The sequence below is a fragment of the Bos indicus x Bos taurus genome, chromosome 5, assembly GCF_003369695.1.
Source record: "Bos indicus x Bos taurus breed Angus x Brahman F1 hybrid chromosome 5, Bos_hybrid_MaternalHap_v2.0, whole genome shotgun sequence".
NCBI lineage: Eukaryota > Metazoa > Chordata > Mammalia > Artiodactyla > Bovidae > Bos > Bos indicus x Bos taurus.
The window spans coordinates 32,401,283-32,418,482 of record NC_040080.1 but is presented as its reverse complement, the minus strand read 5'-3'; the positions used below and the strand labels follow the sequence as shown (position 1 = coordinate 32,418,482).

The following is a 17,200-nucleotide window of genomic DNA, read 5'->3' as shown; positions in this document are numbered from 1 at the left end:
TGAGATGATTTATGAAAATTTTTATTTCTTTTTAGTTGACAGAGTAGTGTCAAGAGCTATGCACAGTATGTTTATTAATACTTCCATCTTTTCACTTGTAGATAAACCTTTACTTATCTTTTGGTGTTACTGAAAATGAGAGACTCTTTGAAGAGAATATGTTTCAATTATGTGTATTCTAATTGACTGTGTAGAGTAAGCCTGGGCCTGAGTTGTCCATCCATGTTCAGTTTTTTTCCCCTTCTATGTTTTGTTATACTTGGTTTTGTTTCTCAAGGTAAACAAAACAGTTTTGATGTGTGTCTCAAATTATGGTTGATTTCATGTTACCTTGCTAGTTATCTTGATTTTTCTGATTTGAAATATCAAAAAGTAATTTTTGATATTTAAGTAATTTTAGTAATTTAAGTAATTTCTTAAAGAACATTATCAAGTGAAGGTCATCAAAATTCTCTGAATACTGTGAGGAACAGAGATGATGTGGTATCACCATAAATTACTTTTTTTTCATATGAACCTGTGTTATAAGAAAAAAAGATAACAATAGCAATTTTTTAAAATTTTATTTTATTTAACTTTACAATATTGTATTGGTTTTGCCATATATCAAAATGAATCTGCCACAGGTATACATGTGTTCCCCATCCTGAACCCTCCTCCCTCCCCATACCATCCCTCTGGGTCGTCCCAGTGCACCAGCCCCAAGCATCCAGTATCGTGCATCAAACCTGGACTGGCAACTCGTCTCATATATGATATTATACATATTTCAATGCCATTCTCCCAAATCATCCCACCCTCTCCCTCTCCCACAGAGTCCAAAAGACTGTTCTATACATCAGTGTCTCTTTTGCTGTCTCGTATACAGGGTTATTGTTACCATCTTTCTAAATTCCATATATATGCATTAGTATACTGTATTGGTGTTTTTCTTTCTGGCTTACTTTACCCTGTATAATAGGCTCCAGTTTCATCTATCTCATTAGAACTGATTCAAATGTATTCTTTTTAATGGCTGAGTAATACTCCATTGTGTATATGTACCACAGCTTTCTTATCCATTCATCTGCTGATGGACATCTAGGTTGCTTCCATGTCCTGGCTATTATAAACAGTGCTGCGATGAACATTGGGGTACATGTGTCTCTTTCCCTTCTGGTTTCCTCAGTGTGTATGCCCAGCAGTGGGATTGCTGGATCATAAGGCAGTTCTATTTCCAGTTTTTTAAGGAATCTCCACACTGTTCTCCATAGTGGCTGTACTAGTTTGCATTCCCACCAACAGTGTAAGAGGGTTCCCTTTTCTCCACACCCTCTCCAGCATTTATTGCTTGTAGACTTTTGGATCGCAGCCATTCTGACTGGCGTGAAATGATACCTCATAGTGGTTTTGATTTGCATTTCTCTGATAATGAGTGATGTTGAGCATCTTTTCATGTGTTTGTTAGCCATCTGTATGTCTTCTTTGGAGAAATGTCTATTTAGTTCTTTGGCCCATTTTTTGATTGGGTCATTTATTTTTCTGGAATTGAGCTGTAGGAGTTGCTTGTATATTTTTGAGATTAGTTGTTTGTCTATTGTGTCATTTGCTATTATTTTCTCCCATTCTGAAGGCTGTCTTTTCACCTTGCTTATAGTTTCCTTTGTTGTGCAGAATCCATTGTATATTCTTGCCTCCTTTGTCAAAGATAAGATGTCCATATGTGCGTGGATTTATCTCTGGGCTTTCTTTTTGTTCCATTGATCTATATTTCTGTCTTTGTGCCAGTACCATACTGTCTTGATGACTGTGGCTTTGTAGTAGAGCCTGAAGTCAGATAGGTTGATTCCTCCAGTTCCATTCTTCTTTCTCAAGATCGCTTTGGCTATTCGAGGTTTTTTGTATTTCCATACAAATTGTGAAATTATTTGTTCTAGCTCTGTGAAGAATCGTTGGTAGCTTGATAGGGATTGCATTGAATCTATAAATTGCTTTGGGTAGTATACTCATTTTCAGTATATTGATTCTTCCAATCCATGAACATGGTATATTTCTCCATCTATTAGTGTCCTCTTTGATTTCTTTGACCAGTGTTTTGTAGTTTTCTATATATAGGTCTTTAGTTTCTTTAGGTAGATATATTCCTAAGTATTTTATTCTTTTCATTGCAATGGTGAATGGAATTGTTTCCTTAATTTTCTCTTTCTATTTTCTCATTATTAGTGTATAGGAATGCAAGGGATTTCTGTGTGTTGATTTTATATCCTGAAACTTTACTATATTCATTGATTAGTTCTAGTAATTTTCTGGTGGAGTCTTTAGGGTTTTCTATGTAGAGGATCATGTCACCTGTAAACAGTGAGAGTTTTACTTTTTCTTTTTCAATTTGGATTCCTTTTATTTCTTTTTCTGCTCTGATTGCTGTGGCCAGAACTTCCAAAACTATGTTGAATAGTAATGGTGAAAGTGGGCACCCTTGTCTTGTTCCTGACTTTAGAGGAAATGCTTTCAATTTTTCACCATTGAGGATAATGTTTGCTGTGGGTTTGTCATATATAGCTTTTATTATGTTGAGGTATGTTCCTTCTATTCCTGCTTTCTGGAGAGTTTTTATCATAAATTTTTATGGCACTTTCATAATATTTTTCCCCTTCATTAATATCTATATGTCAATTTTTTTAATATGTCACTTCACTCTGAAATGGTTTTTAAGAGAATTTTAAAATCATACATATTTTATGAAGTGAAAGTGAAAAAAGATTGAGCAAATATAGTAAAAATAGAGAATCTGAGTAAATTAATCTGGGTAAAAGATGTGTATAATTTTTTTATATAAAAGATTAGCATATTGCTTTAGTAGATACACATTTAAAGACCTGAATCTTGAGATATTAGATACCATATTGTGGGACTTTAAGAACTTACGTTAGACAAACGTGTGTGAATCATATACCACTATATACACACACATATATAAATAGATATCAAATACTTTATAAATCTAATCTATATCAGGATAATGGTTTTCACTAAAATTCTGAGAATTTAAGGCTATAAAAGTGTTTAATTGAGTCACTTTTAGTGTTTGTATACTGTTGGATGAAACTGTATAGAGGAAACATTTTTTTATTACTCCCTACCCCCCATGCTTATTTCTGCTGTCACTTGGCTTTATGCTGGGGTGGTATCCTCACGTTCAGTTGCATTAACTAGAGGCTGGGAGGAGTTCTCTTTTCACTGAGCAGTTGCTGACTAATGTGACAAACATAGGTCACATTCTGGATTTCAGTAAAAAAGAAAACTTACACCCCTCAATGCATTGTACTCCATAATTAGGTATCCACATTGGAACCTTTTTCCTTTATTTTTACAGTAGACTATTGGAGTTTACTTTTTTGTTAAACCAAATTTGATTTTAAAATATAGTTTAATTTTTTAAACTTAAATGACTTGCTTTAAATTATTGTAAACTAGTTATTAGAAATATAAATCTATAAGAATTACAGAAATTAGCTTTCAGTTTTTCCTACCAACTAATGGTTCTGAATTCTTACAAGTATATATAATTCTTTATATTAACTAAAGTTTTTTTATATTAACAGTTCATTGCATGTCTGTTTTTTCTCTCTTATTTTTTAAGATATATTTAGTCACTATGACCAAATGGTGGGCTTCCCTGGTAGCTCAGCTGGTAAAGAATCTACTGCAATGCAGGAGACCCCAGTTCAATTCCTGGGTCAGGAAGATCCCCTGGAGAAGGGATAGGCTACCCACTCCAGTATTCTTGGGCTTCCCTGGTGGCTCAGATGGTGAAGAATCTGCCTGCCATGCGGGAAACCTGGGTTTGATCCCTGGGTTGGGAAGATCCCCTGGAGGAGGGCATGGCAGCCCACTCCAGAATTCTTGCCTGGAGAATCCCCATGGACAGAAGTGCTTTGCAGGCTACAGAGTTGGGCAGGACTGAGAGACTAAGCACACGTGACCAAACGCTGAAAGTGTGAAAGTGAAGTCGCTCAGTCGTGTCCGACTCTTTGCGACCCCACAAACTGTAGCCTACCAGGCTTCTCTGTCCATGAGATTTTCCAGGCAATAGTACTGGAGTGGATTGCCATTTCCTTCTCCAGGGGATCTTCCCAAACCAGGGCTCGAACCTGGGTCTCTCACATTGTAGACAGATGCTTTACCGTCTGAGCCACCAGGGAAATCTATTAAAAATGCTAAATTTTCCTTGTTATTGGTGGCCACAGCAATCAGTAGGGGATCCTGAAAGGAGAAAGATACTGAGGGGAAAGAGAATGAATAGGAACTCTATTAAGAGTGGAAAATGTGAAAATTGCACCTAAGAAGTGTGAAGGAAGCAAAGAGTTGGATGAAGAAGTAGAGATAGGGAATCTTAGCTTCTTCAAGGCAGCTCGAGGGCAGTAAAAGCCAATCAGGAATCGAGGGAGTGAAAAGCAAAGAAAGTTGAATTGGGCTACTGACCAAAAACCAGGATTATTTGGGGAAAAAAGATAACAAAGGATGGTAGTGAGAGGAGTGAATGATGGGGACTAAAGAAGAAAAGCAAGTGGGTTAAGATATTGTACACCTTTAATCGGAAGTTTTAATGATTCAAATAGGGCAACTAATTGTCTTTTGTCATATATGTATTATCTGTGTATTCTAGTTGAATTTTTTTCTTCTAGTGAAAAACAACTTACATTTTTCTCCATGCCTTAATAATTTTTAACTGTAATATGTCAATTTCATTATCAAACCACCAATATTTGAAGACCATTAGGGTCCAGGTATATACTGAATGTTTACATACATCATTTGTCTCACTCAGTCATTAAGCCAGATACTGATCAGTGCATTAAGGAAATGCCTAAAGGAACATAAAACCAAATTTTGATCATCATAGTTTAAAACTGAGCATGTTTAAATAGGAAAATAAAGCAATATAGTTTAGAGACTCCAGATTGCACATAGTTTTATCTGCCAGAGAATCTTTTCAGAGTTTGCAGGAATTTTTTCAGCTTTAATACTTTTCTTAGGGTGACAGGAAAAGAATGTCTCAAAGACTTTTTTAATTATTCAGAGCAAAGATGATCTGTAAAATTTAATGATAGTAAATTGTCAGAAGAGTAGTCAGTGTAAGACTTTATCGTGACTAGTACATCCCTTTGTCATTGGTATGACAGATTGTTTAGGAGGATGGAGGCATCTCAAACTTCGGAAGCACTGGCAGGGGTATAATTGAAGGAGGAAGAATTCTTGCTACATTTTCTTTTTGTTTTTCATCTGTATGCTCATTTCCACTAAACCACTTTAATCTGGATTAATCCCCCTCCCCACTCTGCTCAGGCCTGTTAAAAGTCATTAGAGTATACTAAGGAAATAGTTCTATATGTTGTTCTGCTTGCCTTGTTAACTTTCCAGCATTGTTTTTTTTTGAGGGATCATCACTATCACTTAGTAGATTTTTTGAATAGCAAAATTGTATTCAGTGGGCAAGGAAATGGTAAGAGAACTGGGTTGCTGTGTGGCTTGATTTAAACTCTCTTTGCGGCTTCAGTGGGGACCTGACATACGAAGTGTTTGTCTCAAAGTCTTCCACAGAGATATACAAATGGCCAGAACTGAGCATTGGCTCCCCAGCAAAGCCTCAAGGACATTTAAAAAGTTTCTACTTCGGAGTATGAAATCTGTTGCCTTTTTAAAGTACTGGCTTAGAGATTGCATGGGGCTTCCCCGATGGCTCAGCAGTAGAGAATCTGCCTGCAGTGCAGGGAACAGGAGATGCGGGTTTGACCCGTGGGTGGGGAAGAGCCCCTGAGAAGGAAACAGCAACCTACTGCAGTTTTCTTGCCTTAGAGAATCCCGTGGACAGAGGAGCCTGGTAGGCAATGGTCCATGGGGTCACAAAGAGTCAGACACAATTGAGCATGCACGCACTAGAGATTGCAGAGGGCTTCCCTAGTAGCTCAGACGGTAAAGCATCTTCCTGCAATGCAGGAGACCTGAGTTCGATCCCTGGGTCGGGAAGATCCCCTGGAGAAGGAAATGGCAATCCACTCCAGTATCCTTGCCTAGAAAATCCCATGGACAGAAGAGCCTGGTAGGCTGTACAGTCCATGGGATCACAAAGAGTCAGATACTACTGAGCAACTAACACACACACCACCAGAATTTCTGCTTTGTCAGTGAGCCAGACAGCTAATGTCTATGCCACCTTCTCTTGAAAAGGCTGTTACCTGGGAAGCCAAACAGTAATCAGAAGGGGCAGAGAGCCTGAGGTCATTAAATGTTTGAGGTGTTCACACCAGTCCAAAGTGCTGAAGTCCACAGGACTAGCTTCTCTTGGGCCTTTTCTCTGATGGAAAAAAATGAGTGTCCAGGCAAACGTGGCAGAAGGTGAACCTGCTCTCCTTCAGTGAGGTCAGAGGTCTCCTGACTCATTCACATTTGAGGGCTGGGAATAAATATTTTTGCTCTCTTGTTTCTCTTCTTCTCCACTTTTGTAAAACTTTGGGGAAAGTAGTAAGTAGTAGAAAGTAGTAAGTACACTTACTAAAGTGTACATGATAAAAAATTCAAACCCTGCAAAAAGACCACATTGTCCAAAATAAAGCTCCCTTCTCCCTTCATTTTCCTTCCCAAGAGGCAAGTGCTTCTAATAGCTATATTGTCTCTCTTTGCAAAGATGTTCTATTTATCCTTTTTAAAAAAAAAAAACACAGATAATCTACAGACCATTGTATACCTTTACTTTTTAACACTTGACATATTTGAAGATGGGAGCAGATAGATTCTACATGTATAAGCTCTTTTTGTGGACATTTCATATACAGTTGCTACCAGGGAATTCCATATTGCCAAGATAATATGAAGGTATAGAGGATAATTTAGTCATTTTCATGTTTTCTCTTAGCTTCCTCTCCCTTCTTCCCATCCCCACACGATAAAACTAGTGTCTTTAATGCCAACTGTATTTTCTGTGTCTGTACTCAGTGAGGCTGTGCTGCCCAGGACCTCTGGGAGTCCTGGAACTCTCCTGGGATATGTGAGCCTGGGGTGGGCCACTTACTTTCCCAGCTTCTGCATTGGATCAGCTGTTGCTAGAAATTGAGTGTCAGTTCTGTTTAGTCTTCCTGCTGTAGGTCCTGTCTCCTTCTGGGCTTCCAGTACCCCTCAGGATCCCGAATCAGGAGGACACTCCCTCGAGAACTTCATGATGGTCAGGGCACACCCAGTGTGATCCCCTCACAAGTCATTTTGTGAACTTCTCCTCATGATCCCTTTTATTGGACAGCTGTGTATCTCAAGAGGAATGTTGACCACTGTACTCTCTCCAGTATTAGCTCGTGGTCACTAGCCTTAGGGAAAAAGAGGTGGAGTGGGGATGGGAGATATGTCATTGTCCCCCAGTTGGCAGATACATTCTGTATACTTCTGATTTTTGAAAAGTACAACTTTTACAAATTTAAGAATATTACCCCCAAAATCACCATATGACACAGACACAAAAATATTATATATTTACTTATTTACTTAGTTTATAATAATAAAAAATGGCTGACCCAAATTATTCTTAGTGTTTTTATGAGTTATTTCTGTCTTGGCAACACTATATATCTTCAGTTATGAGATTCTTAGAAACAAAAATTCAAATATGCTAGTGTGGGTAGAGCCTGAAAATTAGAAATAGATGATGACTTTTTTTTTTAATGTAGTGCTGTTTGAATTGTACAGTTCCTTAAATATCTATGATAAAAATATAAACTTTCAGGAAGAATTCAAGATGTTGCTTTTGTGAGCGTACTAGAAAGGAGGTTATAGTTTGGGATTCCTAGTTATTTCTGTGAAAAGTAGTCACCTTTTAGTTCCATAAAGTCATGATAGTTTCAGAGGAAGCTGTTGAAAGTGAAAGCTTTGAATGAGGGGGTTGGTGGTGAGGTGGGTGGGGCGGGGCTAATGTATGGTGTGTGTTTATCTATGAGACACAGGTCATTGCTTTGTCTGTAGCTCTTAATCTTACTGGCTTTTCCCCCATAGACATTTACCTTCCCTCTTTCATTTCAGATTTTCTTCCCAGTACATCGACCCTTTTCTCTGTTCAGGTTTCCCACATCCTGCTTCCGTCCCGCTAACATTTGTTACTGTGTTGGTATTTTCTAACATGTAGACTTTCTGGAACTTTCTTTGTGTTATAATAACAAGTAATCTTTCTTGGCATGGTGTTTATTAACCGAGCTAGTTTTCATATATCAATAGAAACTGCCATTTTAAACCTAAGTACTTCTATTTGGTTTGCTTTTATAATGAGGCCATAAAAATTTTCTCCTATTCATCTGGTTTTTAGAGAGTATTAACCAAGAGCAAAGAGATACTGGCTTGTACTTAGCATCCAAGCTAATGTTGTTCATATTGTCTTACTAGAACACCTGGAGAGTGCAAGTTCTAACTCAGGTATACCAGCTGCACAGAGAGGTGAGTTTGTCTAATGAAGCAAATAGTCACCAAAGGTGTGAAATTCTAGCGTGGTGGTGCATAAGCATACAGACATCGAAGAAATGCTCTGGACAATGGGATAGACACCAAAATGTGGCTTTGTTGTAGTTAGATTGTGAAATTCAAGTAATATTTACGCCATCTAGCATTTTAGTAGTGTCCCAGTTTCTAAATATAAGACTTTAGCTTTTTAATATTATTTTTTAGCTCAACAGTAGTAAAAGATATCCTTTTGAAAAGGAGAACTTGTTGGGCTCACACTTGATCCTCACTCCATGTTAATAGAAGTTTTGTTGCCAAAATCAGATGTGGAAATAGAATATTGATAAAAATGACCCTTTGGCTTCCTTGTTACTACTGGTAGAAAGAAGATCGTTTGCAAAAAATAAGTTAACTAGTGATTTTTTTTCATGTATCCTTTAACATTTGATTCTCATTATTTATTTATTCATTTATTTTTTTGATTTCAGGGCAAAAACAGGGCAAGGAATTACTCACAAAGTTCTGATTGTAAATTAAAGTCCTAAGTATAAACAGCTAAAAACAGTGTAAAATAAAAACAAGGGAAAGGAAGTTAGTTAAAACGCAGCACGTGACCCTTTCCTTGATCTTGGTAGACCCGCTTCTGTTCCCGCTAAGAGACCACACAGCTCTGACATCACCAGAGATGCTCAGCCAACCGACAACTTGGCTTTGGACAAATCAGTGTCTAAAGCTTGATTCTTTACTATCTCTCTCAACCTGACTTGAAAAGGACCACCTTTCCCCCTAAGTTACAGTTAAATTACATCATCGAGAGGAGTGTTGTGATGAGTAAGAGACGTCATCCATATTTTTTCTTTGTTTTTTCTTTTGTTTTCTGTCTGTGTTTTCAGCAACGTCAGTTGATTACAGTTCCTTTGCAGACAGATGCAGCAGCTGGATAGAGCTCATTAAACTGAAAGCTCAGACCATAAGGCGCGGATCAATTAAGACAAGTAGGCGGATGTTTCTACCACGTTGTGATTTGAGAAGCATATCCGTGATTTCCCAGTGGTGAAGGCTGGCCCTGACTACTCAGTAATAACATTGCCAATCAATCATGTGTTGGAGTGTGAAAGCTGCAGATGCTAATGGTCATTTAGCAAAAGCTTTTGAAGGGCCTTTAGATGTTTAAATTGTAGCTGCAGGGTTGTGTTGTTAGTATTTTATTTTGGGAAGGTTTTCTTAGACGTATATAAATAGATATTATGTCACATAGTGGAAGGAAATTAATGAGCTTTTATTGAAGAGACTCTTTCAGGGCCCAAGGTACTCGGTAGTATATGGCATCTGTCAGATTACTAAGAGTAATGTCTAGAGTGAGAGTAGAAGGTATCTCCAGAGAGAAAGTGGCCAACTCTTACCTCACTGCTAGACTCAGCATCAGGACTAAGACTTTTTTTTTTTTTTAATCTATACTCCATGTGTTTTGGTAGACTTTGAGGTAAATGTATTTGAGTGAAAGAGTTGACATTAAAGGGAAGGAACTGTATTTAGGGGGAAGCTCACAGGCTATGAAACCAACCAGGTCTGGTTTTGAATCCTAAAAGTGTCATTTTAATAGCTGTGTGACCTTGGCAAGTTATTTAAGTTTTGTGAGCCTCAGTTTCCTCATGTGTTAAATGGGGATGACAACACCTATGTCGCTGCGTTGCTGTGAAAATTACACACACACACACGTGTGTGTGTGTCTGGTTCATGGTAGTTATTTGATAAGCAGTAGGTATTTGTTATTTTATGAACAATTAACTTTTAGACAGCCAAGGTCATTTGTTAAATTTTTTAAATGACAACTTTGATCGAGAAGGTTTGGAAAAGAAACCTGCTACAACTAGTTAAGATAAGGTTTATCTACAAGTTGACAATGAAGAAGTCGTCTGAAAAAGAGATGGAAAACACTGCACTGGGAAATGTAACAACTTTCACACTCTTGTAATAATTTGTTCCTACAGCAGATTTTTTAATGCTCTACCGCTTTTTCTTTGTCTTCACTTTATAACGATCATTGTGTGTGTAGCTACACCGCATCGACATTTTCTTTTGCAGGAATGCCATTTTTCTTCCCCAAGATTCCATTCCAGCATTTCCTCTTACGTTTTTCTTTCTCTCTCTATTTGTAACTGCATGCAGTGCATGATAATTTCTTTTCTTTCATGACATGGCTTAGCCTCACAGACAGCTGAATGTTGTCACCACTTATTTGGAAACACTAGGGAATCATTGAGTCACCAACATGTGATCTTGATGCTTTCTCTTCTCTTTCCAATTTTAGCAGTGACAGTTGAAAAAGCAAGTCCAATGGGTGAAGGAAACTTCCGGAATCGTTCTGCTCCCCCTTGTGCAAATTCCACCGTTGGGGTTGTTAAGATGACACCTCTTTCTTTCATTCCTGGAGCAAAAATAACAAAATATCTTGGGATAATTAACATGTTTTTCATTCGGGAAACCACTTCTCTACGTGAGGTAATTTTATAGTTGTTATTTCATTGTGTGTGTGAATTTTCTGTGGTTGAAAGTAGTAGTATCAAAACTAAACATGTTTCAAATTGTTTTTTTGCCAAAAGTAACACACACACACACACACACACACACACTTTTTGCCATAACCTGTCTGGATTGGCTGTAGATTAGGCTCAGATGGTAAAAGTGTCTGCCAGCAATGCAGGAGACCCAGGTTCAATTCCTGGGTCAGGAAGATGCCCTGGAGAAGGAAATGGCTGCTGCTACTGCTAAGTCGCTTCAGTTGTGTCTGACTCTGTGCGAACCCATAGATAGCAGCCCGCCAGGTTCCCCCGTCCCTGGGATTCTCCAGGCAAGAACACTGGAATGGGTTGCTATTTCCTTCTCCAATGCATGAAAGTAAAAAGTGAAAGTGAAGTTGCTCAGTTGTGTCCAACTCTTAGAGACCCCATGGACTGCAGCCTACCAGGCTCCTCCGTCCATGGGATTTTCCAGGCAAGAGTACTGGAGTGGGGTGCCATTGCCTTCTCCAAGGAAATGGCAACCCCACTCTAATATTCTTGCCTGGAAAATTCCATGGACAGAGGAGCCTGGTAGGCTATAGTCCATAGGGTCGCAAAAAGTTGGACGTGACTGAGCGACTTCATTTTCACTTTCAGTATTATCACAAGAGTTGTGTTGGGTTTAAATTCATTTGTTATTAGAAGTTACAGATCCTTATCAGATGGTAAATTAAAAAAAAATAAATGTATCCATGTTTGATAGAGGTTTAAAACAGCCCTGAAAGAATAGCTTAGTTTCTCAGTAGGTATTTGCCTGAGATGGATTTAAATGGCAATTTTTAAGAGTTCACATTAAATAGTAGGGGACTGTATCCTGAATAGATGTCTTTGGAGGTTTTTTTTATATCATTTAGTTCTGTCGTTTTCTCCTGACAAAGAAGGAGGCTGCTTGTTTTCTCCTCTAGCCATCAGTGTTATTTGTTCAAGTTCTACCTCACACTGGGTATCATTAAACTTTAATTTGTTTTTTAAGTAACAGCAGTTATAATCTCTTGCTTGATGAGGTCAGAATTAAGAATCAGAGTCAGCCTATTATATCTTGCATTACAGAAGAATTTAAACTCAGGAAAAGATTATATTTCTATTTGTCTTATGTTTCTTGAGCAGGGCTGCTAAACAAATTAATATAGTGAGTAGGGAAAATGTTTAATTATTTAAATGTGAAACCCAATAAACTCTTCAAAATTTACTTTAGCAGAAGTTTGTATTTTTTAAAAGTGTGTTAATTATAAACACAACTTAATTGTGTTTTTCCCCCCCTTGTTTCACCAGCAGTGTTTCTATGCCTTCTTGGAAATGGCAGCCTGCTTACTAACTCAGGCTCACCCTCCTGCACCCAGCAGAGTGCCTGGTGCAGAGTAACCACAAGCCGTTTTTGTGTAAATGAGGGAGTGACTTCTGACAGATTAATTAATTAGATAGATGTTTCCTTTAAGAAAAATTATTTTTATAATCATATTCTAATTGTGTTGAGATGGAAAAGAAACTGTCTCAAGATATTCTCAAAAACCTTTTAATGTAGAATTAAAATAGGCAACACTTAAATCCATTGAGGTTTGACAAATTTGGGTTTGAGAAGCTGTCATAGATTGGTGAATTAACCTTTTCCAGTTGCACATGGATATTATACTGTTGAATGCGTAAAATTTTCTTTCCAAAGTGTCTTTTCAACTGCTGAAGCAACCATACCCCGAAATGTTGCTTCACAGATTTTCCTTCAACAGAGATTTATAATACCAGCTATAATGTAGTTAATAGTATAATATGTAGTATATGCATGCATGTGGGCTAATTTGCTTCAGTTGTGTCTGGCTGTTTGCAACCCCATGACTGTAGCCCACCAGGCGTCTCTGAACGTGAGATTCTCAAGAAAAGAATACTGGACTGGGTTGCCATACTCTACAGGGGATCTTCCTGACCCAGGGATTAACCCACATCTCTTATGTCTCCTGCTTTGGCAGGTGGGTTCTTGACCACTAGTGCTACCTGAGAAGCCTGTATATAGTGTAATACCTGAAATCTGTTCATTCCTTGTTGAGTTATTTGCTTTCAATTACATAATATTAGAATTTACCCCTCTGTAGTGTCTTTTACTCTAAGAATTTTTTGATTTTATATGTAAGAGGAAAACTGATGAAAGTAGAAGAAAAGACTGTCCTGGACTGTGATTGAGTCAGAGGGAGGCTGAAGCAACTCCTTTAATTCCTTAATGACAAACTTTATGTAGGATCCTGTAGCTTTTCAGAAAAATGTGACCTAGACAAATGCTTTTTCTAACAGTGTATTAAATTTTGCCCTTACATTCCAATTTGAAGTTGGAAATTTCTTCCTAGACTGTAAAAAACCTTCAGTAAAATTTGTGGGAAATTTAGATTGTAAAGCATTCTAAGCTATCAGCTAGCCTTTGGTTTCTGTCTTGTTTGGTTTTGAACACTGCAAAAGTTCCCCAAATTGTTGGATTTCCTTCCATGACAAATATGTATAGATCACTGAGTACATGCCCCTGTTGAAACAGGTGTTAGCGTATATAGTTGTGAGCATGGCAGATGCGGTCCCTGGCATGATGGAATTTAGTGGACAGTAAATCATCATCATGTGGTGAATAGATAGCTCTTAGTAATAGTAAGTCATATAAAGAAATACAACAAGGGCTCTCAGAGAATATTAACAGGAGAATGTAATTTAGGTCTGATAGGGTAGATTGCCAGAGAAGGCAATAGCACCCCACTCCAGTACTCTTGCCTGGAAAATCCCATGGATGGAGGAGGCTGGTAGGCTGCAGTCCATGGGGTCTCGAATCAGACACAACTGAGCGACTTCACTTTCACTTTTCACTTTCATGCATTGGAGAAGGAAATGGCAACCCACTCCAGTGTTCTTGCCTGGAGAATCCCAGGGATGGGGGAGCCTGGTGGGCTGCCGTCTATGGGGTCACACAGAGTCAGACACGATTGAAGCGACTTAGCAGCAACAGCAGCGGGGTAGATTGCTCTGAAGAAGTCACGTGTAAACCAGGACCTGAAGAATTGAGTATGAGTTACCCTGGTGGAAAATTGGGTATGGACCCTTCATGTACAATGACCCCGAGGCTGGAAAAGGTGTCAAACCTTCAAGAAACTGTAAAAGACAAGTGTGACTTGGAACATGGTTCATTTTCAAAGTGGGAGATATGGATAGCAGGGAAGTCTCATTGTGTATATTTACCATCAATTTATTTGAATGATGACGGGAACAGCTTCATGGAGGGAGGTGTTGACAGTGGAGGAACAGTTAGAACTCTTGCTCTGCCATCTGTCCACTAGCTCTGTGTTCCACCTTCATCATGGACACGTCACATGAGCTTCAGTTTCATCGTCTCTAAAATCAAGATAGTAATCCCTGTTGGGATTATGACACACCTTAATGACTGAACACCAACAATAATCCCTGTTGTAGACATGTGTTAGGTAAAGGTTTTTCATTCATGCAACAGATCTGCATGGTGAAGGAAATTAAAAGGACCATCCATTATAGTAAGATCACTTAAACTGTTTTAATATATATTCTTTGATGTTTTATGTACATTCATTTACCCAGGTATATAGTTTGGTTTGCTTGTGCATTGTCCTTTAGGAAGGTGGGGTCAGTGGTTTTCTCCATGCTTTTATCGCTGAAGTGTTTGCAATGGTGCGTGCACACGTGGCTGCGCTGGGAGGGAACGCTGTCGTCTCCTACATAATGAAGCAGTGTGTCTTCATGGAGAATCCAAACAAAAACCAGGTGAGGTGGAGTTAAAAACCTCTGATGGGGAGACCCTACGAATTCACCCTATGGCCTTTTCACCTCCCATCCGCCTCCAAAAAAGAGAATTGTTCCTCAGAGCTCTTTGATTCCAGAGGCTTAAAACATGTTTTAGTAAATATTTTGGTAACTGTGGTCATACATAGGTCAGGTGTTGTTTTCACATCCCCAGTGACTAGTTAGTAGTCTGAAATACCTCTGGAAGTTTTGCTCCTAAATTACTTTTCCCACCACCTTCTTAGGGGGGGTGTTTTTGGGATCCAGTGATGGCTAATGGAGGACAGTTAAAGATGCCCTGTGGTTTGAGCTGTGATGCTGTCCACTTCTGACTGCCCTGCTGGTAAAGAGTACATCCTGATGGGGCCACACTGTTAATTCTAATAAGTAATATAATTTTGTTAATGAGGATAGGGGAGTGTTACTTAGGTTAAATTTTAGAATAGATTTCTCTTATCAGCTTTGTTAACATAATAATTCACTTACAACTGTTAAACATAGTCCTTTAAAAAATTAAATAACTATATTAATGAATTTTTTTGTTTCCTTTCCTATGCATTGCCTTCTTAGCCTTTGCTCATTTTTTTCTTGAACTGTATGCCTGTTTCTGCTCTACAGAAACAGTAGAACATAAACACTGCCCCCAGCGTAACAGGAGAGTATGAGTGTGTTACTGAAATGTGACTGAAATGTGTTATTCTTTTAGGCACAGTGTCTTATAAACGTCAGTGGTGATGCGGTGGTTTTTGTTCGTGAATCTGAATTAGAAGTGGTGTCTACTCCGCAGCCTGCTGCCAGTTGCCAGCCCTCATGTACTGGAGGAGAAGTCACAACCTGAAGTCAGTTAGAAAGAGCTCAACTAAATGACATTCATCAATTTCCTTTGTCATTCATTTATCGTACTAGACATAAAAAATGAACTTAATATGAGAGAATTAAGAAAGAATTGATCCCATATGAGAATGTTTGATTTGAATGGGATCGCTTGGAGGCATGAGAATTTTCAAATCTTGACTTTTTTTTTTAACCAAGGCTAGACAGACAGGCCTTATGGAGGCTTGACTCCCCAGGAAGTTCAGATAAATTTCTCTGAGAACTGTAGCAAAGATGCAAGCTATTTATAATTTATGTTGATTTTAATAAAATCGTAATTTAAATTATCAGGAAATTAGGCTAGCTATCCTGGTGTAATTTATAAAAATTAAGCAAGAAATTAACAAATTGTTAATAAATAATCTGATTTGAGGAATGTATGGGGAAAATGGAGAAAAGTTTTAAGAAAACTGTGAGTTTATTAATGTGTTATTTTGATGAAGAATCTGGTAACAGCTGAAAGGGAAAAGTACTTTAGCCATCTTTGAAAAAGGAGTTAAGCTTCTGTAACTTGTATCTTAATTGCTGCAAAAGTAAAATCTGTTTATCAGAGCCAATGTCCTTTTATCGGAAGCTTAATAATATCTCTAAGGAAGGAGGAAAAAATTACTATATAACTTCATTTTTACCCAAGTTTCAATTTGTGTTTAATTTTTCTGGAAGGGGCTTGGCTTCAACTGGGAAGAACAGGCCAGTGAGTTTTGTTGAAGTAGTTAAAATATGATTGATCTAGTTGGAACATAAAATTATTTTCTAATAAAGTCATACTGAACTCTTACAAATAAACAGAATTTTAGTACTATCTTATTAGGGGTTTGGGGTGGTGAGGTAGACTGTATTTGGCATAGAATTTGGAAATGTAACTTGAATGTAAATATGCTGCAGAATGTTGAATGTATAGATAGAAATACTTTTTTTTTTGTCAATGCCAAATACATATTACAGATGAACCTTTAAAAGTACATTCCTCCTTTGGACAATAAAATTTCTTTTTAAAACTCATGATTTTGCTCTTCCAGGATAACAACTGCCCTAAAGATTAGGAGTCGTTTCCTTCTTATCACAGGTGTCAATATTTTTCTGTATTTTGTTTATAATTTTATTTTTTAAATAAAAGATTTTATAAACTGGAATATTCCTAAATCTGTTTTTTTGCCCCTTTGTAGTATTGTCAGTGGTCAGAAATCACTTTCCATATGATCGTCTTCATTTCTTTAGTCAACAATCTTCTGTTGTATGTCTGTTCTTCATTTGGAGGGGAAATACACTTGTAATTGTGCCACTTTCGTTGTTGGTGGTAGGAAACCTGCACGGTTAAGTGAGAAAATGTGTGTAGCTTGGGATGAAGGTGGCTTCCCCAAGAGGATAATACTTAAGCTCATTCTGGAAAAACAGGTACTTGGAATTGACTGACTTGTTCATAGTTTTATCCATCCATACAACAGCTATTTTGTGATTCCTGAGTATGTTTCTGAGTTCTTTCTTGACAGGGGCTTAATAATGTAGCTCACTGGTTGAGTGCCTGTTTTGTGTCA

General features: G+C 37.9%; 1 protein-coding gene across 16 annotated transcripts in view; it reads left to right on the top strand.

The window, feature by feature from the left end:
* C2CD5 (C2 calcium dependent domain containing 5) overlaps window positions 1–16,798 on the top strand; it is a 91,640-nt gene extending 74,842 nt beyond the window's left edge. For 11 of the 16 annotated variants that reach the window (XM_027541526.1, XM_027541522.1, XM_027541517.1 and 8 more), the window contains 5 exons: window positions 8,401–8,451; window positions 9,348–9,449; window positions 10,766–10,956; window positions 14,628–14,774; window positions 15,499–16,798. In XM_027541526.1, the coding sequence (XP_027397327.1) occupies window positions 8,401–8,451; window positions 9,348–9,449; window positions 10,766–10,956; window positions 14,628–14,774; window positions 15,499–15,630 (623 nt within the window). In that variant the 3' untranslated portion in view covers window positions 15,631–16,798. The remainder of the gene's footprint in view (window positions 1–8,400; window positions 8,452–9,347; window positions 9,450–10,765; window positions 10,957–14,627; window positions 14,775–15,498) is intronic. The other 5 variants (XM_027541529.1, XM_027541521.1, XM_027541530.1 and 2 more) reach the window with 2 other exon arrangements.
* The last annotated feature ends 402 nt before the right edge of the window (window positions 16,799–17,200 follow it).